This window comes from Pyrgilauda ruficollis, unplaced genomic scaffold (genome assembly GCF_017590135.1).
Source record: "Pyrgilauda ruficollis isolate IOZ18807 unplaced genomic scaffold, ASM1759013v1 scaffold83, whole genome shotgun sequence".
Classification (NCBI taxonomy): Eukaryota; Metazoa; Chordata; class Aves; order Passeriformes; family Passeridae; genus Pyrgilauda; species Pyrgilauda ruficollis.
Genome location: NW_024530266.1, coordinates 1,806,015 through 1,824,355, shown reverse-complemented (window position 1 = coordinate 1,824,355; position 18,341 = coordinate 1,806,015). Strand labels below are relative to the sequence as shown.

Sequence of the window (18,341 nt, the reverse complement as noted above, 5' to 3'; positions counted from 1 at the left end):
GTCCCTGGGCCAAAGGCATTGCTGCTTTCAGACACGCCCAGCCACAGGAATTGCTATTCCCCTAGTGCCATCTCCCGGCTTAAGGCGCAGGAACACAGTAGCTGAAAATATTTTTTTATATATGTTAAAAAACTTGACAACAGGTTTAGAGTATGGATCAATATAAAAACCCACCCAAACCACAAGCAGTCTTTCAACGAATTTTGTGCAATTCACTCTCAATAAAGTATCAGTTTAAAATTATGAAGTATTGAAAAATATCTTCTGGTCCAATCTGCTTTGTACTTTGAGCCTTTTCAGCATTTTTAAAAATTTTTCAACAAATCAATGTTCAAAACTTCCTTTTTGCTGAATTTTTTTGTACCATCTTATGACTCCAGAGGGTAAATCCTGAAAGTTCCACACCACCACACAGGAAGTGAGGGAATTATGTAAAACCACAATTATGAGAAGTGTATATAATTTTAACCCTATATTTAATGATGATTGGTAAGACATACTTTCTAAAAATCAGATCTAGTTATCAGATCTCTATGCATATCTAGTTATATCTATCAGTTTGTAGGTCAGGGTATTGTAGGTAGGAGCTCCTTTCTTGGAGAAAATGATGCCCATTTAAGGCTCAAAACTCTCCCAAATTGGCTTACTTTGGGGAGTATCTTCTGCCAGGACTGTGCCCCCTGCAGCAGGGTGACCTCAGGAGCCAAAGGGATAAAGAACTATGAGCAGACTATTAAATATTTATCCTTCTCCCCACTTCCAGTGGTTTGCTCTTCCCTAAAGAAATGCCTGCTCTGATATGAAGCCCCCGCCCAAGATGTGAATAACTGTTTGAGTAGGTGTTTTTCTTTTCCCAATTGTTAATTAGCACAGTTATGAGCATTTCAGTAACTGGAGGAAAGGAATTCTGGCAGTGGGAGATTATGACCACTGGCTCATTGACCACCTACTCAAAATAGACTCCAGACTCAAAGGAGGGAAGAACTGCACATGAGGACTAATCTGCATGAGAAGTGAGAGAAACAACTAGAAAATAGGGGCTTGAGTACTAATCAGTAAAGAGGTTATGTAATAAAAGGTATTCCTTTGTCTGTTAAAGTCTGTAAGTAGCGTAAAGCTTTGATGAATGGGGAAATAGCCTTTTATGGGTTATCACCTAGCTTCTTTACACAAACTAGAAATAAAATATAGAAATACTTTGTTTCAGTGTGTGAATTGGTGCTGTGCGATGGGTAACATTCAGAACACCACCTACATTTTTGGAAAGCGCCTACATACGAGAATGGTAAACCACCTAATTCAGAGAACCAGCACTCAAAAAAAGAAAAGAAAACCAAAACAACAAAAAACCAGAACCCCAACCAAAAAAAAAAAAAACAAAAAAAAAACCAAAACCAAACAAACAAAAGTCCCCACACCAAAACAAACAACCCCCCAAAAAACCAAAACAAACCAACAAAACCCCAAAAATATACAACAAAAAAAAAAAAAAAAAAAAAAAAAAAAAAAAAAAAAAAAAAAAAAAAAAAAAAAAAAAAAAAAAAAGAAAAAAAAAAAGAGAAGAAGAAAAAACCCACAAAAAGTGTGCTAAATTATTTCGGTGGGCAGGTTCTGCCAACCAAAACCCGCGGACAGCAGGAGGACCGGCCCTCGCAATGGCGACAAGGCCGCGAGGGGCAGCCCTCAGGGGCCGGGGCTCAGCTTCCCGCCACGCCGCCCCTGGTGGGAGGAACACCCCCTTTCCTGAGGGGAAAGAAGAAGGAGGATGGAGCCGCGGCCCGTCCCTCACGCCGGCTGCCATCACACGAGCCGCCTTCAGCGCACAACCCCTTCCTCCGGCTTTGCTCCCGCTCCCCTCCATGACGTGATTGCAAAGCTACACTAGAAAAATATTAATTATACTGATGTTTCACGGTACTCCCGCCCCCAGCCCGGAAGAGGTTTCCAGCCGTAGGTGGGCGGGAGCAGGGATAACTCACGGGGCTCCGGCGGCGGTGCCGCCCTGTCCTGTCCCGCCCCGTCCCGTAAGATGGCGACGCGGCTGCTCCGCCTGCGCGGCCTCCTGAGGGCCGCCGGCTCCCGGCCCTTCTCCGCCCAGCCCAGGTGAGCGGGACCGGCCGTGGTGGGCAGCGCTGGGGCGGCAGGCAGCGAGCCGTGAGGGTGGCTGAGCGCCCCTGGGCTTGGCTTCCGTAAAGAGCGGCGTGGATGTCTTTGCGCGGCTGCTGGGGGCTGTGTGTCTGTGCCGTCCGCTCGGTGCGGCTGTGCGCGCAGCTCGGTGTGTGTTCGGAGCTGTGGGTGCGTGTACACGCGTGCAGCCGCTGTCGGTGGGGTCCTGCCCCCATGGCAGGAGGCGGCTGGGGCTGGGCGAGCCCCGGGAGCCCCGGCACATCCATCCCCGTGATGTGCCGACCTTTGCCCCACTTTCCGGGAGCAGCGGTCCCGTGCTGGCAGCGGGTGACAGCGGGCGCGACCTTGCCCGGGCACCGCGTTCCCCCGGGCAGCAGTGGAAAGGCAGGAGTGGGATCACACCTTCCCAGACCTTCCTGTTGTCTTTCCCGGTATGAGAAGCAGGGAGCAACCAGGCCCTTCCCTGGGTGACACAATTGAACAAAAGGTTGGGCTTAAATAAAACTCAACGTTGTCTTAAACAGCTTTAAAAATAAGGTGGAGCTTTTGAGAGTCACTGTGTGCCTGGCTTTGAGGGTACAAAGTACTCAACAAGCTATAGTTCAGTTGAAAGTTGCTATATCCTGTTTTTTCCAATTATTAGATGTAAGTAGAGTCTGCGTTTCAGGGGGATTATTGCACTGGCAGAGCCTGATTAACTAGACGTGGTAGTAAATAAAGACTTCTCTCTCTGTAGCAGAGTAAATAAGCATAGGCTCAGCTGAGTTCTGTAGTCCTACACACAGTTGATGTGCAGAGGAACTGAGAGACTAACGAAATAGTTTGAGGAAGGAAAAGTGAATGCCTTTTCCATGTACTCTGTGCTTAAAGTTTCTGATGTTTCGTGGCAATACAACAAAAGCAAGTCAGAGAATCCAATGCACAAATATGAGAAGCGAATTTTCATTTCAGCCTTAAAGTAATATGTCATCCTTGATGTTCCAAACCCCTACAAAAGTGTTATAAGCCCTTCTTTCTTATTTCATAATTAGGCTTTCCTTTTGTGGTTTCTACTACTGACATTTACCACTGTTTCAGTTTTTATTTTTTTGTTGAAGTATTCTTTTGTTTTCATTAGGGTAATTTTATTCTTTTACTTAAAGATGTATTATTATTGTTTTTACTTTATTTGAAGTGTTAAGGACAAAGCAGCTTTTCCTGAATTAATAGTCCAGTGGAGTGCAGTGGATGTTATTTCTTTGTATTTATCACGGGTATCCTTTAGACCTCATGGTGTGCCAGAGTTGGGATGTGAGCTGTATTAGTAACCCAGGAGTTTCCTCCCTTTTGAAAGGGTTATGCAAATAGGGTGCCTGTGTTCTAACAGATGCATTAATTTGTCTTTTTCCAGTCCTCTGCAAACAGAGCAGCATGGCACAAAGCGCCTGGAGCCATCTTCTGCTAAAACTTTGACTGACATAGGCACTCGGAGGATCTTCTCATCAGAGCATGATATCTTCAGGGAGAGTGCCAGGAAATTCTTTCAGGAAGAAGTGCTGCCTTTTCATGCAGAGTAAGATAACCTCCTAAACATTTTGGTTTGCCAATATTAATTTTTTTCCCCAAATGCTTTCCGCAGTGTTATTTCTGATAGAACATGATATAAAGATTATTAGTTTTCATATACAAGCTTTCTAGTTCAATTTTACCAAATTAAAACAAACCTGTGAAAGTCATGGATGAAGGAAAATCATACATAATCAAAATTGAATTCATCCTTTGAGCTGAGTGTGGACAATCTGGCATCCTCAGCTTAGGCCCGTGAGCAGAGAAATGCAGTTTGCAGAGTTGCAGCAGAGTTTCCCTGCCTCTAGGATTAACTGACAGAGATGTTTTTGGGGTAGAGTTCGGGGACACTTCAGTTCCCACACTATTGGGAAATAGTCACTGAAAAAGGCTTTGATCATCTCCTACTGTGTTGCAGTAGATTTTGTAGCTACGTGCGAGTACTTATAGCATGGTGAGGTGAATTACGCATCGCCAAGAAACTTGCACGAAACATCTTTGTTTGAATTTCTTTATTTTTTGTTTCTGTGGAAAAATGTGCATTTTCTGTACAGAGTAGAAGTGTTGCAATTCCACTGAACTAGAGCTGGAGGGTGGTTTCAGCCCTTTTTTTAGGGGCATATCCAATCACTTTATAGTGGTGAAAAGGAAAGAAATTAACTCAGGGTATGGTTTTGAACTGAAAGTGTCAAGCTGTACTGGTGTCTTAAGCAATTTCTAGATTACTTGAAGTGCAAACAGCAAGGGATAGTGAAGGGCTTATTCTGAAACTGCCCTGCCAGATGAGAGGATCCTGACACAGCTCAAGTGTGTATCCACAAACAGCTGAGGTGCCTCAGTTGTGTGGGTGGAACATCCTGGCTCTGGGACAGGAATGAGCAGCAGGAGGCTTACAGCAGGGTTGGTGACAGTTTGGGTTTTTTTATCCTCAAACCACAACCTTGTAGCGTTATGCTCTTCCACTGCAGTCATATCTGTCCATAAAACCAGATGTTTTCCCTCATTTTGTGTTGGAAGGACTTCCAGGGCAGGTTTGTGGACGTGTATTGGCTGTGCTTGAGGTTGCTCAAGATCCTATTTGCAATCTTGGTGACACAACAGTTTCTTAAGGAGGCTGTGTCAAGTTCAGCTTGTATTCTTGCATCACTTCAGTGGCCTATGAACCACTCTGTTGTCACACCTTTCAAGGAAACCACACCTTTCAAGGAAACAAGGAGGCCTCAGGCACAGAACATTAATTGTCTGGGCTGAGGTGAAGAGACAAATGTAGCATCAGTGAATGCAGTTGTGGATTGTTGGGAGGAGGAGAAGCTTTGGTGCTGGGTGAAGCAGGGACAGGAAAGTCCCTGAAAGTGGGGATCACGGGGAAAGCAAAGAAGGTAAAAAGAGATTTAAGATTTCCAGTGTAGGAGCAAAAGCTCTGTGAGTTAGCTTAAATGCTGGAACAGCTTGCCCAGAGAAGCTGTGGCTGCCCCATCACTGGGAGTGGTCCAGGTCAGGTTGGATGGGGCTTGGGGCAACCTGGGATAGTGAAAGGTGTTCCTACCTATGGAAGGTGGTCAGAACTGGATGAGCTTTAAGGTCCCTTCCAATCCAAACCTTTCTGTGATTCTCTGACTCTGTTTTATATGTTGGATAAGATACTTGATTAACTGCAGGTAAATAGCAGTGGTACAGCTCTGCTGTGCACAGGTGTGTCAGAGGAATGTCTCTGATATAATCTGTTTACCATATCATTTTTAAATTGTGGCATTAGAAAATAAAGGCATTAAAAAAAAGAAAACCTGGACCGTTAATGGCCATCCCTAATGAGCTGGCAAACCCCATAAAGAGGCACTAATTTTCCAAGAATAGGTGATTCCTGTGGTGTTAAAGTTTGCAAACTGTCAGCAGATAAGCCTTAACTATCTGTTTACACAAACGTGAAAGTACCTTAAAGCAGTAATTTACCAAGATAGAGTACTGACTCATAAGAAGTGCACAGGGACAGATTTTTATACAAAATTAATGTGGTATCATTTGGTTCTGATAAAGCATTTTTCATTGGTAGAGTTGAAATCTTTGATGAAAGATAGTGATGTGTGTTATACTCATTTTTTATGTGGCTAAATGTACATTTATAAATGGAATGCTAGGAGGATAAAGACCTGCCTGTAATTATCCAGATGGCTGGGGCTAAATTGCCTAAATCCCAGTCTGGTGTAAGAGTCACAACAAGTCTTAGTGACATCTTGTTAGGTTGCACATTGGAAGCAGGAGTTCAGACGTGTTTTGCAGTTGGTGTCCCTGCAATGCCAGTGTCATCTGTGGACTTGAAGATTAGAAACTCTGTGGTTAAGCCACTGCTTCTTGGCTGTGACATGGAGTTGTCTGTGTCCCTTCACACTGTCTGCTAGTGTTCCATTGATAAGCAGTAGCACGTGGGGTGTTCAGTGTGTGTGACCCTGGCTTGCTGTTCATTCCACAGGTGGGAGAAGGATGGCCAAGTGAGCAGGGAGCTCTGGGAAAAAGCTGGACAGCAGGGCTTGCTGGGTGTTGCTATTGCTGAAAAGCATGGAGGCATTGGAGCAGATATTCTCTCTTCAGCCATCGTCTGGGAGGAGCAGTGAGTACTGCATGCTTCAGGAAGAATGTCAATGATCATATTGTTTGTGACTGTATTTTTTTCCATAAATTATCCTAATTGTGGACTACATTTTCTTAGAGAAAATGATGTTATCTTTTCGGTGAAAAGGATATTTTACATATATGTAAATCCCTCCTGTTTTAAGTATTCTTGAGTGACACTGGCTTTGTGACTGGGGGAAGGTTTGGGGTTTTTGGCCTGCTAAGTTATGTACCCATTTGGCTGTGAAATTAACTTCTATAAGTCATGGTAAAAGATCTCTGAGACTTCTGTATAGTGGGGTTTTCTTCATTATTGTCTCTGTGTTGTAATGGTCCAAGTTCAGTGTTCAAGTCTTTGGTAGGACATTTTTCTGAACTCTCCCCCTCCCATTTTTTTCCAGGATGTATGTTAACTGTACAGGCCCAGGGTTCAGCCTTCATTCAGATATAGTCATGCCCTACATTGCAAACTATGGCTCTGAAGAACAGATTAAACACTTCATCCCCCAAATGGTTGCAGGCAAGTGCATTGGAGCTATTGCCATGACAGAACCTGGGGCTGGCAGGTAAGCCAAATACTGAAACAATGGTCTCAACATCATTTGCTCTCTGTTGGTTTGTCAGTGAAAAACATTCTGAGCCTCCTGGTTAGTTACTTTACAGACTAGACTGTCCTACGTTATAGATAAGACTCAAAAAACCTGTTATAGATTACTTTATTACAGCTTTGTCATTTCAGGACTGTAGCTCAGAGTCCATTTCTGTGTTGTCCCACTGTGGGCAAAGATGCTTTGTATTTGCTTCTGCAGTCTGAGTTTATAGATACCAACTTGCTTGCATGTGAGCATACTTACAACACGAGAAAAAAAAGTGGGAAATTACATACTTTGGTAAAGAAGGCTTGGCTTTACTATTTGCTTTTTCTGTAGAGCAGAACACCTTGTTTTTATTCCCTCTGAATCCTTTCAGAGAAATGTCCCTCCTTGCCCAGCACGTTTGGAGTAGACACTGCTGATCTGATGAGTTTCCAAAAGAGAGAGAGACACGTGAAGTGCAAAACCTGTTGGTGTGAGGTTTCTACAAATGGCAGATGTTGCTCATGGCTTTTCACAGAGCCTCCAAATCAGGACTGAGCCTGTGAAGAGGATTGGTTTTATCTGCCATTTGTTGTCTGAGGTGTACTGTGTAAGTGGATGCTGGCCTGTTGATGTCAGAGCTTGCATTACACCACCTCCCACAAGCAGGGATGGGGAAATGGGACCTCATGCTCCTGCAGGGTTGCATGGATTTATTGTCCTTTTCCACACCCTGCTTGTGGTTTCTGTTACACTCAGCTATTTCATGATGTATCACTATTCTTTCACTGAGCCCATGTCTGGATGGTATAAAATCTATCTTATTTTGTACTGGATAGAATCCAAGATACAAATTGCAGCTTCTGGAATGATTTTGTGAAGGACCTTTTGAATTTCATTTCAGTGACTTGCAGGGAGTACGGACATATGCAAAAAAAGATGGAAGTGACTGGATTCTTAATGGGAGTAAGGTAAGTGCACTGACATACATACTGCTCGTGGGCTTTAGGAACTGAACACATGTAGCTGAATGCAGCTAAAGGATGTGCACTTCTCTCAGCATCTCCTCCCAATCCTTTTTGTTCGGGTTTTTTTTGTTGGTTATGTTGTAGGTGGGATTTTTTTCCAGTTACTTTTTTTTTATAGGTCTTAAGATATGTCTGTTGCAGGCAATTTACAAACTGATTAATGGGAGGGTTTGTCTAGGTTGTTTTTTTGTAACTTTAAAATAAGCCTATTGAAAGGCTTATTTTCCCTTAAACTGTGAAGGAGAGGGGGGGAAAAATGTGCTGTGTAGTATGAGCAGTATGGTTCTCAGTACTGATGTTTGACAATAAAGTGTATACACTACTGCTGTGAAATCTTCTGTGGCCTGAGTAAAAACTTGTGTTACTACAATGCAAGCTGTGGAATCTGTATTCAGGAGCTTGCTGGTCTTGTTAGAAAAAAAACCAAAACAGCTGCATCAGATGCTCTCACTGTGTTGTCAAGTTGTGGCAAAGCAGTTTTTTCATTACCATAATGAAAAATAAGAAGGCAGAAATGGTGTTGAAGTGGGAGTGTAGGTTCAACCGGCCATTTTTTTGGAAGCTGTGAAATGTCTTAATCTTACTTTGTACTGCTGCTGATAACATATTAGTGATAGAGACTTCTGGTCTTAGCAGAATTTCAGTGGTGAGAATGTGTGCAAGCAGATATATATGCGTAGGTGCTAAAAAGGTGCTCATGCCACTCATTTGAAGCCACACAGGACAGGAAGCTTTCTTTTGCTGGACTTAAGATGGATCCATTTGACAGGCTCATGAGTTGTTCTGCAGGAAAATAGTAAACAGTTGTTACAAGAAGCCATTGATAGTTTTGAGTATTATGCCTAAATAATTTAATTTCTAGACAAGAGAACCTCTGTGTTTATTTAATATCTACATTTGATACTGTATTCCTTCTTTATCATGGGACAGACAGAAGAAACAGATTTGTGCATTCTTTAACTTCACACTTCTGTCCCACACAATACTTCTCAAATTAATGTCTGCCTTGTTCCTAAACACTTAATATCAAAAGCTTGAAATTCTTCTGGACACTTGAATCTTGCCTTTTAGTTCATCTCTGAAAGTGTCAATGTAATTTTAGTTTCTGCTACTTGGTGATCTCTTCTGACCTCTATCCACGTTGCTTTATTCTGAATTCCTTTTTTTTACAGGTGTTCATCACTAATGGTTGGATGAGCGACGTGGTGATCGTGGTTGCGGTTACAGACCGGGAGGCCCGATCCCCTGCTCATGGGATCAGCCTTTTTCTGGTGGAAAATGGAACAAAAGGTTTCATCAAAGGACGCAAACTTAACAAAATTGGCCTGAAAGCTCAAGTGAGTTCATGCAACCTCAAATGCAATCGATTTGGAGAAAGTCTAAACCCACTTAATGCCTGGATAAATAAATACAAGATGGAACTATGGTTCTGTTCTAGTTGTTAGACTTCAGAGCACAAACATGTAATGTATCCTGATTTTACCTGTGGAAGTCTGAAGCATGTGATGTGCAAAGAGAGGCTGAGGAAGCTGGATGCATTTAATCTGAAGAAGCCTGGGAAAACAGGAATTTACTGATGTGTTTAGCTGTAGAGATGGGCCTGATCCTCCTTTGAGGAGGAGAGTGGCAGAGGAGACAAGTTACATTAAGGAGAATTCTTAGTAGGTATTAGGAAAGAAGGTCAACCAGGAAAGTGGTTGGATACTTGCACAGGGGCTGAGAGAGACCCTGGAGCCTTCATCTTTTGAACTTTGGAAAGCTTAACTAGACAAGGCCCTCAGCTGATTGTTTTTCTGGAGCTGCTCTGAGTAGCATGTAAGCTAGATGACTTCTGGAGGAAGGCTAAATCTGGGATTTCAAGTTGAAGTGCACAATAGCAAGAAGAAAATAGGGAAAAATTAGTTTAATGGGATGGGAATGTCAGACTCACTGTTGCATTTCTAATCCTCTTAGGACACAGCAGAGCTGTTTTTTGAAGATGTGCGGTTGCCAGCCAGTGCCTTGCTTGGAAAAGAGAACAAAGGCTTCTACTATCTGATGGCAGAGCTGCCTCAGGTAAAAGGAATGTGAGTGTTTGCTGTCTGCAGGAAGAACAGAGACAGATTTTGTCATTAGTTGTGAAGTTCATGTATTGTGGTGAGCCACCTGGGTTGCTGAAGCCTTTGTAAAACCCCAAAACATTTGTATGGGTTAAGCTCACAGGAAAAATAGTGACCAGATATTTTCAGGAGGTCAAAATTATACAAGTTTGCTGGCAAAATGTAGAAAATCAAGGAACTTTGACAAAGGATGTAGTGCAACATCCAATTAACATGAAACACTTGCCTTAGCATTAACTTAGTCTGTTTAACTTAGCAACCTTTAAACCTGTCTGATGTTATGTTACCCAAAATGTTCCATGAAAAGAGAATTAGAAGAAGAAAGGGAGAAAGATAGAAAAAATAAAGAAAAACACACATGTAACTACCAACTCCTGAGTTGCAGTGATGATGAGGTAGAGACTCCAAGAGGCTGATAGGGTCAAGACAAGGTCCTCTTGTGGTCAGCCTTTTAACCCCCAGAGCCACCCTGGTCCTCCCAGATGAGACTGTGGTCACCCAGACACTCAGGAGCTGGCTTTGGCAAGACTGGGACACTGCCTCCAGTGTGCCACAGCTGACAGACACTGCAGGGATGGGGTGCTCAGGGGCTGTGGTGTGCAGAGCAGGGCCTGACCTGCCCCCCCTACCCCCACACATGCATCTCAAGACATCAATCTTTTCCAGTCTCTGACAGTCTTGTGTGCAGTGTTTTGTTGATACCGTTGATTTTTAACTGAAGCACACAGTGCTGAAAGTGTTGATACCCCACCAGCTCAAAGACAGATCCCTTAATCAGCAATGCAGCTATTGAAAAACCCGAGGGCAGTGTATTAAAAAGAATGTACCACAAATTTCTTGTGTACTTCTAGTATGGAAGCACTTTGCTTAGTAAATTAAGTGTAACTTGGACATCTCTGATTCATTTGGCATTCTCTTTCAAGAAACAAGCACTGCTGTTCTAGCTCTTCTGCAAGTAAAAGCATATTAAAGTTACGTGGAACTCTGTTCATATAACAAAGTAAAGAAGTTGTTTAGCTGCCAAAATACCTTGCTACTTTACGAGTCAGTTTATGAGGTTTTGCCATTATTTTGGAGGACAAGGAGGCAATGTTGTTTTCCAAAATGTGTCTGTGCTGTGTCAAAGCTATGACATATTTACCTCATTTGGTAGGGATCATATTTTTTAATTTTGTACTGTGAGTAAATACGAAATCTGATCAAAGGAAATCTTTTAATGCTTTAAATAGATGTCCTCATGGGCAGGTTCAATGCAGTGCGTCAGACTGTTTCAATGTTGCCAGAAAAAATTGTTCTGCATTTAGTTTTTGTTTTTCACTGTGCAATGAAGACAGAACAACAAGCCATTTTTTGTAGGTTTTTTTACCCCTAGAGTTGTCCTACTGAAATTGTTAAATACAATTGTTATTTAAACTGAGCAGTGGAAGCCAATAATTGAAACAGAATCTGATGTGAATTTTTTAGTCAGTAAGATTCCTGTAGTCAATCTGTAGCTATTTTTTGAGTCATTGTGGTGGAGCATTATGCCAGTAAAGCCTTAAAAGTGAGCTTTAGACAGCAAGGCATTTGTCCAACTCATTAATTTCAGTAATGCAGTATGTCTGGTTTGATATTTTATGTGACTTCTGCTCTTACTCCCTTAATGAACAGCACTGAACATCTGTGTCCTAATTGTGCATCTGATGTGGAGAAATTTAGGACTAACTCAACTGCATTCTGTAATTTGTGTTTCAAAAGGAAAGACTGCTAATTGCTGACATGGCTCTTGCTAGCTGTGAATTCATGTTTGAAGAAACAAGGAATTATGTGAGGCAAAGAAAAGCTTTTGGGAAGACAATTGCACATTTGCAGGTGAGTTAGAACTGAGCTGCTTGTGTACAGATTCTAAGGTGTGTTTGCTGTACAGCAGTGTATGAGAAGTAGTGACCAAATGAAAATCACTGGGCTGTTTTAAAAGGGTCATTTTCAAAGCTTTCACTGTGGCTGGGTTTTGCCTCCGTGCCCATTTTTCAATTTTGAAATGCAAAAAGAATAATTTTGAAGAAGCACCAGGAAAGCCTTAATGTATGTATTTTATGACTTGAGTAGGTAACCTCCCAGCAGTGCTGCTTCTGAGGGGGAAATAGGTGGGCAGAAAGTATGCTGGTTCCTTGCTGCAGCTGGAGAAAGATTCCCTTGTTGATCTGAGGCTTGCATTTTCCTGCCAGAGGTGCTAATCACAGGGTCCATCACACCTTCCTGAATTTGTCTGTGCCTGAAATCCTGGGGGCAGCCTGTGCAGGTACTGTGTTCTCTGCACACAGAGCATTGCAGAAAAATTATTTTGGATGCTCCTGGAGGAGGGGGACTCGCAGCAGTGACCTTGCTGCCCGAGTGCTGTGGAGGTGCTTCATGAATGTTGTGATGAGATTCCTCAGTCTGGGTGTTTGTGTGGCTGCGTGTAAAACTGTTGGGTGATGCTCTGTGGGCAGAGCTCGCTGCTGATGGGGGTAGGTAATTGAATTTTCAGATGTTTGTGCCTACACTCTATAGCTGCAGTCATAAAATTGATGTTGCTTTCCACAGGATTGCTGTAATACAGTTTTCCTGACAAGGACATAAACTGTTAGGGCTGAAGGAGGCCAAGCTCCTGCCTGTGTTTGGTTTATAGGATGGAACTGACTCTGATGGGCTAAAGATGGGCTGCCTTTTTTTTTTTTTTTTTTTTTTTAATATACTTCTGAAATAATTAACAAAAAAATCCATTTCTACGCCTTGAGACTTTGTTTGACAAACTCAAATCTTTAGTTGTGAAGAGCACCAGAGCTGAAACTTTTAGAGGCTGGAATGCTAGATATCCTTCAGGGGATTATGATCTTCATAGTTTTTAAAGTTAACCTTCAGGAATCTGTAATTCCAGATGGAATTTTCACTGTGCAACTGAAACGCAAAAGAACTATATTTTTACTTGTTTAAATGTAGGTAGGGGATGCTTCCTATTTACAGTAGTTCACTGTGCAGAGGTCTCCAAAATAATCTCCCTTTTTAGGCTAGGCCACCAGCAGGTGGACAATAAATTTAATAAAATGTATTATTTTTTCCAAAATAATGAATTTCTGCATATTTCTTCAATTTCTTTTTTTTGTTGCTGATGACTTGAGTGTGCATATTGTAAATAATCCTTTCCAATTAGAGCTCTGCCTTGGGCTAATTCATTTAGCCATGCCACATCACAGCATTTGAAATTAATTCTTTCCTTGTAGTGGTACACTGGTCCAGAGTATTATTGTCAAGGGAAGCAAGATTTTTTTAATATATATATTTCTAGAACTGAAATAAGAGAGCTTTTATTAGTGGGTGATGTTTTTATCCCCTCCCTACCAGAATTACAAGAAGGTAGTGGAATGCCTGCCTGGTCTGGTTTTACACAACCTTATGATGAATTTTACCTCTTCTGTCTAAACCTCTTTTCCAATGTGACAGAACTTGGTGCTGAAAAACTTTCTGATATTCTAAAATTTCTTTTATTTTTTGCTTCAGTCTCTTTGCATGTCGCTTAAACTATGGAGAATACATAGAAAAAGCATTCAGTAGATGGTGAAATGTTATTAATTGGGAAAGTTCATGGCTCTGCAGAGTGAAAGGACATTCCCTTGCCAGAGGGAGCCAAGAGTGACAGAGCGCTCTGGGCCTTCTGCCACGTGCTCTCTAGGAATTTGTTTTCCCTTTCTCTTTTGCTTTTTGTCTTAAATTTGTGTTTTGAGTCGACCTTGAGAAGTAAAGAGCAGTAACTTTGTCTAATAGGACTGGTGAATACATAATTGTCTGGAAAGTATGATGTATTCTGATGTACAGAGCCAAAGTTTGAAACAGTGATTTCTCACAGCAATCCTTTTGGAAAATGCTGCGTTTTCTACCTAAAGTCTTAAACTGCACTGTACTGCTTTCCTCTCCCTTCTCTGTCCTCTTCCAAAACAAGACAGTACAGCACAGGTTGGCCGAAATAAAAACGCAGATTTGTGTGGGCCGAGCTTTTATGGACAACTGTTTGCAGCTGCACGCAGACAAACGCCTGGACTCTGCCACAGCCTCCATGGCAAAGTACTGGTATGTGCTCACAGTCCTCTGGGGGTGGCACTTCAGTGGTCTTGGCTCTAATGATGTGGGCAACAAAAATCAGAGTTACACTGAGAACTAAGTTTGGTTAACCAGGTCAATTTCAAAATAAAGGCACACTTTTAAAATAGGCTTCCATTAATAACAAGATCATGCCTCTGCTTTAGCTTTAATTAAAAGCAAGTGCTCCATTGGTATTTAGACAAAAATTTACATTTTACTGTTAGCAATTTATTGTTGGTATTTTATTGCTTTTCTTTGTTGTTTTTTAGTGGGGTGAATGGCTTTGTTGTTTTTTTTTTAAGCAAAATTTGAATATTTGGAGCCAAATTTAAATATAGTTGAAGCTCTGTGATACTGTTTAGTTAATGTTACTTAACAATAGCTGTTTGGCCTCCTAGCCAGTTTTCAAAGCTATCTGATTTTGGGAAGAAATAGTTGGCTACAGCTGTTGCTGTAACTGAGACTGAACAGTGCTTTCCTATATTGTCCAGAACTACTTCTCCCTCACCCTGTCCTTGGTGGTGTCATATGTTAACTTAGTTTTACCAGAGCAAAACAACTGGAAACATCTAAGGCAGTGGTACGTGAATTTGTATAGTTATAGCTCATTTGCACATGAGCCATGAGCAAAGAAATTTATTGAAGATACACTTGCTTACAGGTTTTAGGCTTTTCAAAATAAGAACAGAGGAAATGAGCAGAAATATTTACAATGGAAGGAAGGGTTCTGAGTGCTGTTCCTGGCAGTGATTACCTAGAAGTACCAGGTACAGAAGCAGAGGCATTCCATTTTGAGGAGGAGGAAGCAACTAATGCCAGCTGAGATGTGCAGACTCACTTCCTCAGCACATTTCCCTGAGCTGGGCATTTGAAAGTCCCTCACTTTCACAGCTGTTTACCATCATGATTTGTTTGGGATTTCCTCTTTCCCCAGTGGTGTCCCTATGACCCTTCCATAACACTCACTTAAATGGTCTAGAAAATGCTTCAATGTAGAATTGCTTTATTCCCTAATGTATTGGGACATTCTCTCCAGTCTTGAATTTTCCTTCAAACTTTTTGTATAGTCAATGACTTGAGTTAGAGCTTTGAAGGAGTTTAAAACCTGGTTTGTGCATCTCTTTTTTCATATCTGGAAAAGGTCTGTAAGGTTGTTTTGGTGTGGTTTTTCTTGTGGTGACAGGTTGTGGTACATACCTAAAATTTTGAATTTGAGAATATATTTAGGAAAGACAGTTGCAGTAACTCACAGCTGCAGAATTACATTTGGTATCATAAACTGTGAGGATTTAAATGAATGAGGGGATGGTTTGGGGAAAAGAGCATTATTCCAGAAGAAGCAATTAGCTTTTCATTTTCATTTCTTCTGTTGCCACTGGAAGCTGTGTTCTTAGAAAGTGGGTTTTTTCATGTCTTCTAACTATAGCTTGAGCTTCCAGTGCTGGGAATTTTTTTTTTTTGCTATTAAATCCATATTTTGTTGTCAAAAAATGCTGTTGGAGAATTACAGTATGTTTAGAATTGAAGGCTATTGCAGAAAAGGCTATTGGGAAAGTTTATTGCAGAAAATAAATTATGCCCAGGTGATGGTTATGCTCAAAGAGTATCCTGGTGTGTTGCTAATGGCAGTGGTGATGGGGGGAAGCCTGGTTTATTGTTAATTTCTGAAAAGCTGAGTGATTTGGCAAGAAAAGAGACTGTATCAACTTGCTTCACAAAAGGATTCTCTTGGCCTGGGAGAAAGGTAAACAAGCCTGTCTGTTTTGAAACTTTTCCTTCTCCAAAAGCTGTCCCATAAAGGGAACAAACTTTAATGCATTCAATTGAGCTGTATTTATTTCTTACTAATCATGTTATGTTTTTGTCTTGTGAACATATCTTTATGTTTTGCAACATGATGTCCTTCTAAAATCAAATTTCCTTTTGGCCATTTAAGGTGTTCTGATCTCCAGAACAGCATCGCTACCCAGTGTGTCCAAATGCACGGAGGATGGGGGTACATGTGGGAGTATCCAATTGCCAAGTAAGTGTAACATTTCAGACTGTATGATGAAAGATTACCAGCAAAGTCAAATGAGGCACTTCCTTTGCATCCCTGTGTTAGTTGTTTGGTGTTAGTAGTGATTTAATGTTCCTTTTTTCATGTTTAATTGAAAGGGCGTCTACTGTACAGATATCTATGGGAAGACTTTGTTTTGATTCTCCAAATAACTCAAAATCTCTTCAGCAATTATTGTCTTATTGTCTGGTTTGTTTTTTTTCACAAAAGAAAAATGTGTTTTTTAGAAGAAAATGTTAATTGAAAAACAGAAGCAAAACTATAAAAAGTAGAAATGAGGAGAGCTAGTTTTATATTTTATCTGAAATTAAATGCGTATGGGTGAAGAAAACATGTTTCTTCTACCACTGAGTATCAAGTAATTAAATCAAGAGCATAACTGGCTACATTCAGCTTTTTTACACCTTTTAAAATTAAAAAGTTAAGGGATTTATATGTAGAAAAAGAAATCTGCCATTCCCATTTTTTTCTGCCTTTATGAATTTAGAAACATTTATGGTGCTTTTGTATATATCCTTCTGTGTTTGCTGTGAAGTTTGTGTACAAACGTTACACACTAAGTAGAGATTTTGTGCTGTTTTTATTATATATATTAAAGAGGTGGTAATCTGACAGTAGAAATAGCAAATACAAGACTGCTGTGCATTGTCATAAGTAAACTAATTTTTTTTTAACTGAGGTTTATATTTTTTTTAAATTTTAAATACATTGAGTATGAAATGTTGCTTTAAAATAACTTGTTCCTCCATGTTTTCATAGAGTGTAATTTGTGAGTGATCTGCAGTGTCCTATTAAAGAAAGGCCACTTTGGGGTGTCCTTAAAGCCCTGCTTGTCTGTGTGTACAGTAGTTCCCCACACAGGGTTTTATTATCTCTGTGCTCCAGTAATAAGTCAATTTCCAGGGAATGTCACTTTGCTCCTGTGTGAGGAAGCAGAATGGAGATGGAAAAGCTCTGTCATTGTCCTGCGTGCTGTCACCAGGAACAAGAATTGGGAGTGGAGTAGTAGCAGGAGTCTGGGTTTATAGGGCTTTATATTTTTGTTTAATTTAGAGGCAATAGTGGAGAGTTTACACTATAAACAAACAGGGAAGAGATGCTGACCCAGTTCCTGGTTTGGCACACCCCACCCTGGAAAGTTGTAATATTCTAGGTAGTTGAAGCCTCTTAGAAAATAAGCACTACTTTATCAATGGGAAGAGTATACTTTGGAAAGAGGGATCTCTAAAGAGAAAATGCTCTCTTTTTTTTTTTTTTTTTTTTTTTTTTTTTTTTTTGATTGTATGGTCATTCTGAGGCATTGTTTGTAATATCTTCTTTTGTTTTTTTCCTCCCTCAGAGCTTTTGTGGATGCCCGTGTTCAGCCAATCTATGGTGGTACCAATGAAATAATGAAAGAACTTATTGCTAGAGACATTGTCAGTGACAAGTAGATGCTTACTGCTTTGCAGAGTCTTGCAGAATCCTTTTCTATATTAATATATGACATAAAATCAGACATCAGAATGTAAGTAAAATAAATATGCTGTATAATGTTCTTTAAAGGAAGTGGCACTTAAAGCACATGTTAGTAATAACAGTGTGCTCACATGCAGGATATGTAATATTTAATGAATTTAAAATTTAAATGTCTTTGTACAACACAGAATAGTTCTCTGGGTGTCAAGAGCTGTGGTAGTGAAAGGCAATTTTATCTCTGGAGCGTTGGGTAGCTTGGTCTTTCAGACTTGAACCCATTGTGTTGAATCCAAACCTTGCTTTTCAGAAGCAAATCTTGAGAGAAGCCCTATTCATAACAAATAAACAACATTAAATATTAATGTAACTTTGAATTTGTATTTCCCCTTGAGAAGCAGAGCTTGACTCTCTTGCTGTTGCCATACACCTGCTCACTGTGCAGCAGCCACCTGGCGTGCAGCTGACCTCTATGTGTACATCTAATCCGGAATGCCTTATTTTAATTACTTTGGTCAAATAAACATAATAAAGCATTTCTATGCAATCTCACGCTTGTCTGCGGTTACTTCAAAGCCCGCGGGGAAACGGGGCTTCTCCCTCTGTGCCCGTGTTCGCCTCAGGGCGCTGAGGGGGAGTTCGGAGGGAGGCAGTGTGATGCAGGTGAACTTGTGGGCTGTTTATTCGCACTAGTAACTTGGACTGCGTGTCTGTTCAGGAGGGTTTTTTAGCTCTTTACCCACGCTGG

The 18,341-nt window shown here is 41.0% G+C and overlaps 1 protein-coding gene across 1 annotated transcript; it reads left to right on the top strand.

The window, feature by feature from the left end:
- Positions 1–1,946: 1,946 nt before the first annotated feature.
- ACADL (acyl-CoA dehydrogenase long chain) lies at positions 1,947–18,145 on the top strand. The gene is made up of 11 exons (XM_041487709.1): positions 1,947–2,103; positions 3,518–3,679; positions 6,140–6,277; positions 6,681–6,845; positions 7,759–7,825; positions 9,055–9,219; positions 9,836–9,937; positions 11,719–11,832; positions 13,940–14,067; positions 16,016–16,102; positions 17,478–18,145. The coding sequence occupies exons 1-11, from the start codon at positions 2,030–2,032 to the stop codon at positions 17,569–17,571; spliced, it is 1,296 nt and encodes a 431-aa protein (XP_041343643.1). The 5' UTR covers positions 1,947–2,029; the 3' UTR covers positions 17,572–18,145.
- The last annotated feature ends 196 nt before the right edge of the window (positions 18,146–18,341 follow it).

What these genes read in the sequence shown, in the direction of transcription:
- ACADL (XM_041487709.1), top strand. Translation starts at nt 2,030, where the DNA reads ATGGCGACGCGGCTGCTCCGCCTGCGCGGCCTCCTGAGGGCCGCCGGC. An exon ending in ACAGAACCTGGGGCTGGCAG is followed by an intron (nt 6,846 to 7,758) that starts GTAAGCCAAATA and finishes ATTTCATTTCAG; the next exon opens with TGACTTGCAGGGAGTACGGA. An exon ending in AGACAATTGCACATTTGCAG is followed by an intron (nt 11,833 to 13,939) that starts GTGAGTTAGAAC and finishes TTCCAAAACAAG; the next exon opens with ACAGTACAGCACAGGTTGGC.